The 16064-nt window shown below is 36.2% G+C and overlaps 1 protein-coding gene across 1 annotated transcript in view; it reads right to left on the bottom strand.

Annotated features, from left to right (window-relative positions):
- NSF (N-ethylmaleimide sensitive factor, vesicle fusing ATPase) overlaps positions 1–16064 on the bottom strand; it is a 144068-nt gene that overhangs the window by 39294 nt on the left and 88710 nt on the right. Inside the window, exons 13-15 of the mRNA XM_072746950.1 lie at positions 11321–11416; positions 8667–8823; positions 6544–6677 (exon numbers count right to left, since the gene is read on the bottom strand). Coding sequence (XP_072603051.1) covers positions 6544–6677; positions 8667–8823; positions 11321–11416 — 387 coding nt within the window. The remainder of the gene's footprint in view (positions 1–6543; positions 6678–8666; positions 8824–11320; positions 11417–16064) is intronic.

Here is a 16064-nt window from a genome sequence, read left to right as displayed (position 1 = left end):
TTTTATCAGGACATTTCCTGTAGAGCAGGCAAAATTATCAGTATATATAGTCTTAGCATCTGGTGAGAAGTCTGAAAGAGAAGGCTAAAGAAAAAGAATCTGAAGAACTGAAGAAAGAAAAAGTGTGTGAAAGAGTGGCATCAGTCAACACGGACATAATGAGACGTCTTTTCTAGAAGATGAATAGTATCTCTAGAAAACACAGAATCCCACAGTCTATTTCTGCTCTCTGGTACCGCCTCTCTTGTGTGCAAAGGTAAGTAGTGTCTCATAAGAGACAAAATAAAATATGAGGGACCTGGGCTGAAGGCAAGAACATGCTGGATGCACTATGCAACCAGAGGAAAGGGAGGCGTGGTGCTTCTGCCACACAGAGGTTGGGAAAGGTCTGAATAGGGTCCTCAAGGACACTGTGAGCTCTTCTAGGCACACAGCCCACTCCTGGAATCTACAGACAGGCTGAGAGCCACCTGTGTGTAGGGGAGGGGCAGCAGCTGCAGATTCTGGAGTCTACATGAATACAAATGGGAACACGCCAGCATTAGCTCCATGTTAATCCCAGCCTTTCAGAATCACAAACCACAGCAAAGCGTGTTCTAAGTGGATTCAGTCCTCCATTTTCTATAACCTCATTAGTGCTCTGAGGTAAGTAAGTAAAGCCAAATTCTCTGGTTCTTCTGGGGCTGAAAGAGTTCATCTCAATTCTGAAGTGGTTGGCGTGAAGTACCTGGTTAGTAGGGATCTGATGACAGTAGGAATCTGATGACTTAGAAAATCCCTAATGTAGTAAATCTGTCAGCAATTAGTTGAAAGCATACCCTAATCATATTTGGTAGCATATAAAAACGTAAATGAGCAAATTCAAATCGGTGCTATCAGTAATAATCTCTAGTTTCTAAAAATAACTTGGGAGTAGACCAAGCAAACATTAGCTGTCTTCTAATGAAACTGCCTCAGGAAGTGGACCTAAACTTTTGGCAATGCACTAAAGCTTCCTGGAATGACCTTAAAATCCCTCATTTGTTCTCCCTGCTTTTCAGGAAAAATTCTTACATTTTTCACATAACACAAACCCCAGAGTGGGGTATTCTTAATAATATAAAAAGTCACAAGGTTTCAGAAGTTCTACTAAAGATTGCACCATCCTCCTTTGTGTGCCAGAGATACAAATGCCAAAAGACAAAGTGTATTAAACAAAACAACATGCACCCACCCCCTAGCCGTACAGGGACCAGTAGTTACTTCCGGAGTGTCCACTTCTCTCAGTTAATACATGCACAAACTTCGACAAATCAGCTACATGATATATTAGGATGTTAACCAAAAACATCCAAATTCTGTTGCTTAGTAACTGCTGTCAAAAGATCCAATTTCCAGCTCTGCTCTTTGTATGGACTAAACCATGAAAAGAGGAGGATTAGGCACCATGATTCTGTTCTGTACAGACTACAATTTGCAGTGGGATTTACAGGAGCATATTCAAAGAAGATTATTTCCTTCTTGCAAAGCTAGTGGAAAGGAAAATTTCTTCCATTAATTTTCAGTCCTTTAAGAACAAGACTATATTATGTTAATAATGGGTATAGTTTTATAAATCACTGATATTCCTACTTAATTTTGTTCAAACAATTCAGTCACATCAGATTGTTCTATTTCATCTCTATACTGATTTTGTACTCAGAAACCATCAAGATTAGGTAATTAATTAAAATCAAACTCTACTGTTGTGTTCTTTTGTTCATTTAATGGCACTAACAGAACTAGTAAAACAGTTTTAAAATATATAGATGCAAATATGGATAAAAGAACTAAAATTTAAAAATAGAATGGAATTGCGAAACAAATATAAAATGGGAGGGGGGAGAAGATCTATAAGCACTTCAAATATCTTAATGGAACATATGGTATCTCCACCCACCCCACCCCCAAATGTGAGGATAATGGCAGTGTTGAGTTTATCCATGGAGAAAGGATTTATTAAGCAAATTAAGAGAAGTATAAGGGAAAATTTAAATTAATTGAAAATAAACTTTCCTATATTTTAGCACCATCCACATGTGAACAAGAAGCAATCGCTTAATTATAATTAAATCTAAGATACTCATTAAAGCAAGCCAAATGGCCCTCTCTACTAACAAAAACTCTTAACCTCTTGGTTTAAGTAATAAAATGGTATGTAAAGATATTCTATGAATCAAGTTAGAGCATCTCTCTTTAACAAAAATTAATGTGTTAAATTATATGAAATTGTAATATTTGAATTTCACAAACTATTGCCATTACAAAACATTTTTAAAAATCTTTCAAATTGAGCACTTGGTCATTAAAGTATAGATGAGGAAATAATTTTAAATGCCAATCTTTTACCTCTAAAATTGGCAAAAAATATTTTAATTAATTTTTTAAAAATTTATTTTTAAGTAATCTCTATACCCAACATGGGGTTGAACCCACAACCCTGAGATCAAGAGTTGCACACTCCATTGACTGAGCCAGCAGGCGCCTTGGAAAAAAAAATTTTTTAATAACATCAAGTGTGGGTGAAGAGTCCAAGGAAACGGACGCTCACATGATGGGGCTGCGAATGTAAACTGGTACAACTTATTGAAGAGGTGGACTTTATAAACCAGCAGTAACTTTTCATAAGAGTTCTTGTATCAGTATTTATCAAGAATCTTCAAAATATTAATGTTTGACTTTAGCAATCCCAATTCTGAGAATTTATCCTAAGGAAACAACTGGAAATGTATATACGGTAATAATGATATGTAAAAATAACTACTACACTCTATTGAGCACATATGATATCCCAAGGCGCTGCATGATACTTTACATAGATTATCATCTCTCTTAATTCTGAATATTATCTTCATTTCATAGATGACAAAACAGAGGTTTATAGGTTAAGTGACTATAAGACCTGTTAAGTGTGTTGGAGCTGGGATTCAAATGCAGATCTATTTGAAACCTAAGCCTACGTTCTTAGCCAATAAAATATGATGCTATTCTAAGAAAAATCTAGTAGGAAAATGGGGAGTAGTGATTTCCCTAGTTCGGTAGTTCTACAAAATATTATTTTTAATTGTGAAAAAACCTCAAAATAAACTAAATGTTCAGCAAAAGAGGACTGTTTAAACGAATATTACACAGCTATTAACGTAATGCTGAGATAGACTTAAAAAAAAGGCAATACATTAAGTGAAAGCAGGTTTAAAACAGTATGTCCATATGATCTCCAATACACAAAGTGTGTGTCTGAGTATAGAAGAAAATTGAAGGACAGATACAGACTCTCTTTTTATTTTCTTCTGTGCTCTTTTCTCTATTTTCTAAATTATTTTTGTGATTTAAAAAGCTGCACCTTTGGGGAGGAGCAGCACCTAAAAAGAAAGGCCCTCTCCAGAACTGATGAAAAATTACAGATTATTTGTTCTCTGAAAAAAGAAAAAGAAAAAGAAAAGAAAAGAGAGAGAGAGAAAGAGAGAGAGAGAGAGAGAGAGAGAAAGAAAGAAAGAAAGAAAGAAAGAAAGAAAGAAAGAAAGAAAGAAAACTATCTTCCTATCCTAACACTAAAAATGAAGAGAGGAGAACAGCAGTGGGAGGTAGACTAGAAATACTGAGGAATGGCATTTATATTTCATTTTCAAAAGCAGCCTGGAAGTCTTAGCACCCTTAGACTGGTTTGAGCCCGCAGGCTTTTGTCAACCTATCATTAGGCAACAATGTGAAAACTATTTGCCGGGAAAGATTTTGCAATATTTCTAATATATTTCTAAGACTCCTATGCTTCATTCTTTTCTCTGTTCCTGTACTTTAGTTATAGGGAATGACATTTTTTTGCCAAGGAAAACCAAAAAGTTTCATATGAATTTATTATACTGATGACATGAAAATAATTTTTGTAACTTTAAGGGTGCATGGATGATCCAGACAGTGAATCATGAATTGAAACAATTTTGAATAAGCTTGTATAGACACTTACTTTTCTATTCCTTAGCCTTCCACTCATCTAAAACTCTACCTTGAAAGGCTTTAACAATTTAAAGATTAAATCGTAAGTTATTAAGCCATTAATTTAACCATTTAAGCCTCTAAACCCAGCACATATTACCTTCCCCCCTCAAGTCAATTTGCAAGAGATTAAAATAATAAAAATGATAATATCTCACACTTACAAAGCAGCTTTGATCTGTAGGAGCCTAAAGTGCTTTTTTAAAACTTTATAGAAAAACTAGGACCATTCCACCCACATCTCAGAGTACATCTGAGGTAGAAGCTGGCAGCTGGTGAAAAGCAATGGAGTAATTTACCATCTACACAGGAGACTACTACTTTTGAACAAGTATAAGGAATAGATGGAGTTAGGGAAATGCAAACAGAATTAGCTGTTCAATTAAATACTACATTCGATGGCCACAGATTCCAATGGCTATTATTTAAAGTTTCACTAGAGGAAGTTGTTTAGGTTCCCTTTAGAGGGGAAAAAAGTAAAAAACAAAGAAAAGCCACCCAACCAACATTAGGCAAGTTACTGGTTCTAGTGATTCTGTCTAGATTTTCCCCAGAAGGACAGATACTACTGGTTTCACTTCAGACACTGAATAAACAGACTATGATTTTTAAGTTCTTCTTGTGTCTGGCAACATTTCTCTCTCTTTCACACTCAAAGACCTTTATATAGAATTTTTTTTAAAAAATATTTTATTTATTTTACTTTGAGAAAGCGAGTGTGAGAGAGAGAGAGAGCACACATGTGGGGTGGGGACAGAGGGAGACAGAGAGGGAGAAGCAGACTCCCCACTGAGCAGGGAGCCCAGCAAGATGCAGGGCTCATGATGCAGACTCGATCCCAGGACGCTGAGATCATGACCCGAGCTGAAGGCAGACGCTTGACCGACTGAGCCACCCAGGTGCCCCATACAATATTTATCTTGATGCTGCAGTATACAGGACAGGAATCCTGGTTCAAGCTCTGCCCACTCCATCCATTTGAAGCACGCTATTCGAACAATGTTCTGCCACCTGCACAAACAAGAAGCTAACTTCTCAAACTTCCTCTTTTTTTTTTTTTTTTGGAGTCTGCTTCTTTTAAAACATTAATTTCCTCTTTAGTCTCTTCCCTTAAGAACACCTAAAGCAATTGTATCCTCTATCTTTATAAAGTGGGGGCCTAGGAGCGAGGTTAAAGAATTTTGGAGCTGTTTTTATTAGGCAGCACCCCAATTCTCAAAGCTCTTTTCTCAGATCCTGATTTTCCCATATTTCCTTAACTAACAGTTCATATCTATGAAAGATCAAGCATGAAATATTGGATTTAAGTAAAAGAAATACTTCAACTAGATATAAAAAATAACTTCTTCATTGCCTGTGAGTATACCAAATCAGAATTATCAGCAGGAACACAGGCTACCAAGTGACGTGAAACAGTCATTACATCTTCATCATGGACTTCTCTTTTTAGAGTAGCCACTTACTATCCTAGAAGCCTTATATGGTATTTGCTTGAATGTAAGAGAGATGGACCAGACGGTCTTAGAGTCCTCAGCTCTAGGATTCTATTCTATGTTGCTCTTTCACTGACAGTTCAAAGTAGCTGCATTAAGAAGGTGACAAATGGCAATTAGAGAAAGGAAGAAGAAGGATGAGGACTACATTAAGTTGCCAAGCAGACTCTGATTGTTACCTAATAGACCACCATCCCTTTGTTGGGGTTTTGAGCATATCTTTCCAATGATATACCTCTGTTATTTCCCAAACTACATAGTCAATCTAATTGACTCAAACAGTGCGATTCTGTACACTGATAAGAAAATCTGAAATGAATTTGCTCCACTCTATTGAAATACTTTTTTAAGATCTTATTTCTTTTTGAGAGAGACAGAGAGAAAAAAAGAGAGAGGAGGAGCAGAGGGAGAGGGACAAGCAGACTGCGCTGAGCACAGAGTCTGACATGGGGCTTAATCTCATGACTCTGAGATCATGACCTAAGCATAAATTAAGAATGAGACTCTGAAATGACAGCCATCAGGCACCCCTCTACTCAAATACTTTTACTTTGAATTTTCTTTCAATCAAGTTAATACAAACTTAAGAAATGAAAATTAACTGTAATATGTATTAAACAAAACATAATTTGGGGGCATCTGGGTGGCTCAGTTAAGCATCTGCCTTTGGCTCAGGTCATGATCTCGGGGTCCTGGGATCGAGCCTCGCATTGGTTTCCCTGCTCAGCAGAAGTCTGCTTCTCCCTCTCCCTCTGCTCCGCACCCCACTTGTGCTCTCATGCACAAATAAATAAAATCTTTTAGGAACCCCATAATTTGGAAGATTAAGCAATGCTAATAAAAATACATTACAAAGTTAAATCTGCCTAAAATAGTTATTGTTTTACTCAAATTCTACTGATAATTTAGTTCCACTTGAGAACATAGTTGCTGTGGCTTTTACATATATACATGTACAAAGATAGATATACACATACATGTGTACGTGTACACGTATCTAAGAGATAGGAGATTAAAATGAAAGTAAAAATCTTGATACCTTCTTCATGGCCTGACACTTGGCTGTCTCAGAAAAGCCAATCATCTTATCAGGAGAACAGATCTTGATGAAGGGGAAGTTGGATTCCTCTGCAATCTTTGCTGCTAAAGCAGTCTTCCCACTATGAGGAGGGCCTGTGTAAAGATACGCAAGTCAGGGGAAAAAAGCCAACCTAAGCAAAGGGGAATAAAACAAGTTTAAACGTTTATCCACAATGTACTGAGGTCTCAACTAGTTGCTCATTAACATTTCCTGACACAATTTCATAGCAGACATGTTTTCTCTTATTTATTAGCAACTAAACTTAATGAACTGATTAGCATTTCTCAAAGGTATGATGAAATACATTCCTTCTTTCTTTCTCACAGTCTTAATCTTTCAAACTCTGGCTAAATATATAAAATGCAAGGGTTTTTTTTTTTCCCCTAAAAAAAAAGGAAAGAATGCATACAAATGCATATCTGTAACTCATGTTATTAGTTCCATCAAATCATATGTCTAACAAAAAATATGATCTTCTTAGAAGATGACATTGGGAGCAGGGAAAAAACCGTCTAATAGAAGCAAATGTGACCTACAAAGCTAAAATTTTAAAGATTTAGGCCTTCTCATAAAGGCAATTGAATCTGTAAAATCAACTGTATTTAAACATCTCCTCCTCTTCCCTTTGTGAACTGGAAGATGTGTCCCTCTCCCAACCATAAACCAACCAATTTTTCCTTCCCATCTTCTCAGGAACCTGACACTGACTGTATCTTCTTCCCCATATGTTCCATCTCTTCCTCTTCCCTATCACCCTTCCAACAGCATATCAGCATGCTTTAGTCTACCTAACAATTTAATAAACAGAGCAAAAAACTCTGGATTCACACTTCTCAACACCACTCCTTCTTTTACCTTTAAAATGGAACTTCTCTAAATAATTATCTACGCTGGCCACCTTCAGTTTTCATTTTCCCTCCATCCTCAAACAAACCCTATGGCTTTCACTGCCATTACATGGAACAGGCTTTCATCTGGGTCATCAATGACCTCCATATGTCACCAAATCCAACAGATACTTTATCTGTTGGCTTCTCAGAAATATTTGATACAATGAACAACTCCTTTAAAAAAAGCAACATACTAAAAAAAAAAAAAAAAAAAAGCAACATACTTTTCTTGACTTCTGTGATAGCTTCTTCTCTTTCTCCCCCTCTTACCTCTCTGGTTACTCTTGCTTAGTGTCCTTTGTCAACTCTTCCTGCTCTACTTGGTTCTTAAATGTTGGCATTTGTCTAGCCAATGTCCCTTTCTGTTTCAATCCCCTTCCCACCCAGGCCTTTTTCACACACTGGTCCCTCCACCTCAAACATCTTCCCCAATTACTTTGCTGGGCCAGCTTCTCCTCATCCTTCAGGTCTTGGCTTAATGTGTTTCAGGGAGTCCTCACTCCCAGACTTTGGAAGGAATGAGATTCTGCTGTCATGTGGACTTAACAAACGTTTCTGTTGTACTAATTATAATTGTAAACAAGTAACTAGTGAATAGAATGTCCTTGGCCTTTTTGTCTACTTCGTAAAATCCTAATTAATCCTTCAAAATCTAAATTAAACACCATCTTTAGCTTTCTTTGATCATCCCTAGGCAAAATAACTTGCATTCACACACATCTTTACACATAAATACTGTACTTAAGAATTTGTTTACATGCCTTTGTTTTCATGACCAGACTGAACTCTGTGAATGTCTTTATATCCTTAGCAACTGTTTCAATGCCTAAAATTACTCAATGAATACTTATTTAATTGAATCGAGTATTATGAGGTATCATATAGTCTATTACATAAGATAGTACTTGGTGAATATGTAATTGACTCAGGTACTCTGTGGTAGCAGAAGTAACAGAAATTTAGATACACTCCCGCAAGAAAACTAGTGCTATCATTTATCAACAACATTCTACTCCAAGAAAACTTTAATTAATGCACAATACAAGTACATAGTCTGGATTACTATTTTTAGATAATGAAGAGATTTAGAATGGAAAATAATCCATTTTTCTGGAATATGCTAAATAAAAAACTTTGTAAAAGTGCTTTTTTTTTCTTTTCTCTTACTGCCATCTCTTCATTCTTTCTCACCTTCCAAAAGGACGCTAACCAGTGGTGTACGGTCACTATTTTTAGTCTGTTGAACCAGCAGCTCCCCATCTTCCAGAACTCGAGTAACTGGATCACCCCATTTGATAATACCATTCATAATGTAACTTGCATAATCCTCTTGGTTTGTGCCAAATGCCTATGGAGGAAAAGGATAATTTAAACCATTTTGGTTGTTAGTATAAAAACTAAAACACTTAAAAGTATAAAAGATGAGTAATAATTCCTACACACTAAAAGTGTTGAGCAATATCCTTATTAATGTAAAAAGTTCGAAAAGCAAATAAAAGCAAAAACAAAATACCCATTATTTTATAATTCTTATTTAACCTTTACCCAGTAGTGAGTGGGGTATGGGGTGTGGGGAGTAGTGACTTAGGGTGACTTTGCATGATTTAGGAGAATAAAACAGATTCTTGGGTCAGATTCTACAAGAGCCTAAACCCTTGTAATCCCTGAGAAAGGGTAGTTCCAATGCGCTTGTTTCTGTAAGGAATACACTAGTTGTGGCCTTCTATTAAGAACAAAGAGAAAAAGAGGTTATAGACTTAGAAATTAGAATCAGCTCAGCAGACAGAAATACTATCCTCACAATGGCTGTAGGTGTCTCAGATTAAAATGGGAAATGAAGTGGTAATGAGAAGATCTTGTCCATATCAGCTTGGTGGTGGGGGACATATGCTAAATGGCACCAAGGTAAGCCTAGGTGTGTAAATATAAGATTCAGAATGAGGTAGAAAGGAGTAGCTATAGTAAAAGACTAAAGTATGAGAAAAAGGAAATAAAAGCAATACTATATATAATAATCTTATGTGTGCTTGCTACATATTAGAGCTTAAATCACATCCCTCTTCATTTTCAACTTCTACTTTCACATTGTAACTCCCATCAAGCCAGTTGCCAACAGGAGTCAGTAACATTAGTATTTAGTGACTTAAGTGAACTGTGTTTTCTTAAGGTTGACAAGTGAAGAAATGAGTAGGAACACATAACCCTACTCATTTCATAATCTAGGGATCACGTATCTTGAGAATTTCAAATTTTAAAAAATTATCACATCCCTCAAAAAGTCAATTTTTCATCTCCCAACTTATGGAATGATTTTAACATTAGAACTTGTGGCCCAGGGACGCCTGGATGGCTCAGTGGTTGAACGTCTGCCTTTGGTTCAGATTGTGATCTGGGGTCCGGGATTGAGTCCCGCATCAGGCTCCCCAAAGGGAGCCTGCTTCTCTCTCTGCTTATGTTTCTGCCCCTCTCTCTGTTTCTCTCATGAATAAATACATAATTTTTTTAAAAGAACCTGTAGCTCATAGAAATCATTCTAATACTGTCTCTTAATATACAGTGGTCTCATTACTCTGTTATTTTACCACCAAATCATTTTGCAGACCACCTTCTCATCCTTGCACACACTAGTCCTTTGATTCCTAAATAAAGAAGAAAGTTATAATTCCCTGGTCTGGATACAGGACACTAGATGGCCCTATAAAAAGTTATAAAAGAGGAGCCTAGGAAGCAGTGGTTGAATGGCTACTGTAAGGAAACATGTAGACTGGCTTTTGTCTTTAATGATTCCAAGTACACCCTCCAAGTCTCATAGAAACAGCAGCAAGATACCTGTACCAGGAAACAGTGACCCTCCCAGGCTAAACATACATAGGAGTCTTCCTTATTTATTCTGTCATTTTATTTTCTGCCTTATCCCCTAGACCCATGTAATAAATAAAAGTTGCTAATTACTAGACTAAATAAGTTATCTTAGTTTCCCCTTCCTGGTAGCCAAATTATTTGTCATTAAGAAAAATCTTGGGGTGGTGGAAGGGGAGGTGGGCGGGAGGTGGGGGTGACTGGGTGACGGGCACTGAGGTGGGCACTGATGGGATGAGCAGTGGATATTATTCTATATGTTGGCAAATTGAACACAAATAAAAAATAAATTTATAAAAAAATCTTAGAATAAATCAGGCTGTGCTCTAATATTTTCAGTAACTATTAAAAAGGACAAGAGCAAAAAAATTAAATCATTTCCATTGCTCAATAACTTCTGAAAGTAATTAGTTTATATTTAAAAGTCACAATAATCATAAAAAAAGTAGACAGGGCTAAACCAAATTGATTTTTGTCTTTTAAGGAGATAGTTATAACAAATAATTACTGTCAAGAATATAGAATGAACTTATACAGACCAAATAAAAATAAAGAATAAACAATACAACAGAAATATAGGCAAAAGACATGAATAGCATTTCACAGAAGACATTCATCTGACCAATAAACTTACGGAGAAATGCTTAACTTCATAAGTAATCAGTGATATGCAAATCAAGACTAAACTGAAACTTCATTTTACATCCAACTGAATTGCAAAAATTAAGTCTGACAATACCACGTGTTATGATATGGTGATCTCCCTATCATGAGAAATAATTTACATTAAGTACTAATTAATTACCCAGCCACCAGCATTAATGTGCAAATGTTTCTCATCCTGGTCACTTCCAATACTGAGATTTTCTGATTTTTAAAAGTATGTATGGTATAACCATCCAGAATATTTGGGTAAAATAGCATTTACTTTTCTCTTGAATTATGGTAATTTTTTGGCTTATCCATCATTCAATATTCATACTCACTGGTTTGATATCATTCTCCAAAGAAGCAAGGAAGTCTCCTCTTGTCACCTGCAGGCTCTCTGCTTTCTCCATGTCCACTTCCACCTTAGTACTGGCCTAATTAGAAATAAAAACAAAATGTAAGGACTTCCAAGATTTAAGAATATTTTCAGTATAAGAACATAATACCCGAGGACTTAAAAAAGCATTATTTTCACAGACAAAAAACATCCCTCAAATTCATATACATAACCTTTGCCTGAACAATTCCACTTCTAGGAATTTACCTCTGAATATATCCACAAATGTATGCAAAGTTACCTATATCAGGATATCCATTAGAATAATTTATAATAGCAGAAGATTAGAAGCAAATTAGAATGTCTAGAGGATATCAGTTCGGGAAATTATGACACATTTGTAACAAAGAACACTGAATAGCTTTTTAAAATATATATATATATATTTATTTATTTATTTCAAAATAAGGCACGAAGAGGAGAAAATACATTCAGGGGGTCTCTAAGAACAGTGGTTCTCATCCTTGGCTGCATACCAGCATAACCTCTAGAGCCTTTAAAGATATACAGAAGCCCAGCCCCACTTCCCTCAGGATTTTGATTTGACAGGTCCAACAGAGGGTCTATACATTTATATTTTTATAAAGTGCCACAGGGGATTCTGATGCTCAACTAGGTTTGCGTGCCATTATTCTAGAAGACTATGGACCTACAACTTTGATTTGTAGTCATACTTTGTGGTTGAGAACCTATGTGCCAGCTCCAATATTCTGCTTACTGCACCTGGAGCTAACACTTAGAATAGACATCTGGAGAAGCATCAAGGCCTTTATCAGCACTTGGAGCTGCCTGGACCTGATGAGTGATTGAGATACCAACACATTTTTAAATGTGACTGGGCTCACTCCCAATAGCACAAGGCAAGTGAGTCAAATTTTTAAATGGCATTACGTTTTTTTAAAAAGGTATCTTTCAAAAAAATCTGACTGTAAAACAAAAGTAGGTTAAGCAATATCAACCTTCCATCGATTATTATAAAATATGATTCATATTCTTTTAGAACAGATTGTTGAGACAAATGAAATGACAGACATTTTGTAAAAAGTCAGCCTTATGGGATAAAAGAAACTATGTCTGAAAACTGGATCAAGATGGCAAACAGAACACATTTATCTCTCTCCTGATCCAAGTCCCATGAAATGACAAAGTTAAAGAGAAAGGTTAAAAATCATGGAAGATACATCCAGAAATTTAACACTGACCGAAGAGGAGTCTCAGAAGGAAGAAGAGAAAGGATGACAGAGAAAAAACAACAGAAGACAGAAGAAAAAATGTTTTCCACAGCTGAATAAAAGGAGTATCTTTGCAGTTTAAAAGATTCAACGAGTGCTGGAGGGATGAGTAAAAAAAAAAAAAATCCCACATCTGTCTAGACACACTGTTGTAAACTATCACAACACCAAAGGTGAAGAGGAAGTCCTTGAACCTTTTGGGGAGAGAGATTCAAGTTAGCTGCAAAGAAACCAGAATAAAACTGGCATCTCTCACCAGTAATACTAGAAACTAGATGACAATGTGGTCTTCAAAAATATACCCAGCTATCTCTACCAGAAAATAATCCTCACATGCACTTAGGGAGGTACAGGCAAGCACTTTCACAATAGTATTATGTACTGTTCTAGGTACTAGAGACATATCAGAATATAAAAATGACAGGATTCCTGCCCTCATGGATCTTACATTTTAAATTATGCTATAATATTCTAGAATACTGAACATTTGTCCAAAATAATGAAGACTTATAAATACGGACATGGAAAGCTATCCAAGATACACTGTCAAGTGAAAAATATAAACTGTAGTATAATTCCATTGATTTTTTCTTTAAAAAGCGCACATACAAAAAAAAAAAAAAGCGCGCACACACACAAGAATGTAAATGTAAGGAAAACAGACTATAAAGATATAACCCAAACACTGGCTATTTCTGGAGAGGGAAAGGGAAGGGGTATTTGAGATAGCCTTTTTCACTTTTCCCTTTATCACTTGGCATCCTTGAGTCTTCTACAAAGAGAATGTACTCATACGTGACTTCTATATTTTTAAAAAGAAAGTAACAAATAACATTTAAGTAGATATAATAGATTCTACTTAAATACAGAGAACAATTACCATTTAAATTATTAATAGGGTTTTCATTGGCAAATATTAGGCATTTAATAAATATTAACCACATTTAGGATACCCGAGTGGCTCAGTTGGTTGAGTCCAATGATTGGTTTAGCTCAGGTCATAATCTCAGGGTCATGGGATCGAGCCCCACATCAAGCTTCATGCTTGATATGGAGTCTGCCTGAGAGATTCTTTCTCCTGCTCCTTCTCCCTCTGCTCCTCCTCCTATTCATGTTCTCAAACAAACAAAATTAACCACATTTATTTGACATTTTGGGTTTCTTTTTTAGTTAGTTATTTATTTATTCATGAGAGACACAGAGAGAAAGAGAGAGAAGAGAGAGACATAGGCAGAGAGAGAAGCAGGCTCCATGCAGGGAGCCTGATGTAGGACTTGATCCCGGGACTCGATCCCAGGACTCCAGGATCACACCCTGGGCCAAAGGCAGGCGCTAAATAGCTGAGCCACCCAGGTGTCCCTTATTTGACATTTCTAAGTTAAAGAAAGGAAATGGTGTTACAAGAAACAAGAACCTCTATGAAAAAATTATAGTGCTCAGTTCATAATATATAAATCTCTTTAGTGTTTTATAGTTTATTTTATTATTATTTATTTATTTATTTTTAAAGATTTTATTTGAGAGCAAGAGAGAGTGTGAGCATGAGAGGGGGTGGGGGGACAGAGGGAGAGGAAGAAGCAGGCTCCCTGTTCAGCAGGTAGTCAGACACAGGTCAATCCCAGGACCTTGGGATCATGACTTGAGCCAAAAGGAGACACTTAACCACTGACCCGCCCAGGTGCCCTGTGCTTTATAAAGTATGTTCATATACATTATTTCATTTCATCATACCCATTTTTGCTTTTATCCTTATATAAGCCTGGGAGTTTTCTTAAATTAAGGGTAGGGGCAGCCTCAGTGGCCCAGCGGTTTGGCGCCGCCTTCGGCCCAGGGTGTGATCCTGGAGACCCGGGATCGAGTCCCATGTCAGGCTCCCTGCGTGGAGCTGCTTCTCTCCCTCTCCCTCTGCCTGTGTCTCTGCCTCTCTGTCATGAATAAATAAAATCTTTAAAAAAAAATTAAAGGTAGGATAATTTTTTTAAAAGATTTTATTTATTTATTCATGAGAGCCACACAGAGAGAGAGGCAGAGACAGGCAGAGGGAGAAGCAGGCTCCATGCAGGGAGCCTGACGTGGGACTTGATCCTGAGTCTCCAGGACCACGCCCTGGACTGAAGGTGGCGCTAAACCGCTGAGCCACCCGGGCTGCCCAACTTTTGACACTGTCTTAAAGAATTCTACAAAGTGTAACCTCTCAAGTGAATGTGAAGAAGGAGCTCCAACAGAATCATGTTAAAACCCAATGAAGCCCTCAGCCTCCAGCCTCATTCCAAATGTCCCCTCTCTATATAGCCCTGAGTTTCTACTATGATGTTTTGTGTTTTGATTTCCTCTGCTGGTTAAAGTGAACTCTAATGATAGAAACATACGGCAACATGAAGTGAAAATCTTAACTTCTGACATTTGCAAAAAATGATTGATTTCAGGACTGAAGCTGTGTGAAACTTATCTTTTTTTACTACTAAAAAAGGACTCACCCAATGAATTAAAAGTGAATTAAGATGGCTAGGGGAGAGTTATTTTACAACAAGTTGTCAGGTATACCAGGAATTTTATAAATTACCTAACTGTAAACAATCAATATTCTAATTACAAATTATTCCTGCCTATTCATTAAGTTTTCTAAGGACTTCTCTTGGCTAACTTTTACTATTTTATCAAAATTAGTAAAATCTAATTTTAAAATATTTTATAATTCTGAATTTTTACTCATTCAGAAAATCTCTTTTCATTTGTTTGAATTACTGTGATTTTTTCCTGCATTTTATTTATAACAGCTAATCAATATAGAAGAGGCAACATCTTTCAGCTTATACCTGCAGAAACTAATAAACTTGTATTTCAACACTAGCAAATATCAAGTGGTCACCCTTAAATTTCATAACCTTTTAAATCTGACCTTTCAAAGTTCTTATCATTCCTCTTAAATTAAGGGTAGAATGACCTTAATCAATCAAAATTCTACAGAAAATAAATAATTTTACTGAAATTCTGCAAACATAAATCAGAGCTTTGATTCAGGTGTAGAGTGTTTGTGTGTTGTGTGTGTGTGTGTGCATGTCCTCAATTTACTTCCTTACAACTAATTAGAGCAGAAGAAATTTGAGTTATGAATCTTTTCTACCTGAAGCAGAAATTCCTTTCAAGAAAAAATAACCAAATGTCACATGAATTTCAGTTGACCACAAACATGGGTTCAAGTACAAATGACATGAATATCAGGTGTTTACAACTGGATTTTTTCCTTGAAAAAAGTCCAAAAGGGAAGACTCATTTTGTTGATCCACCTGTCTTTATTTAAACCTAATAAATCTTTTGAAAAGGATGCAAAATAAAACTAATTATGGCTTTTAATAATACAAAGACAGGATATTAGAACAGTTGAATGCTGTGGATGTTTTAAAGTTGTATATCAACTTCAGATCATAAATTTCAAATTAAATACTTACTAAT

Source organism: Vulpes vulpes, chromosome 2, assembly GCF_048418805.1.
Source record: "Vulpes vulpes isolate BD-2025 chromosome 2, VulVul3, whole genome shotgun sequence".
NCBI classification, from domain to species: Eukaryota; Metazoa; Chordata; class Mammalia; order Carnivora; family Canidae; genus Vulpes; species Vulpes vulpes.
Note: the sequence above shows the minus strand (reverse complement) of the source record. Positions and strands in the feature narration are given on the sequence as shown.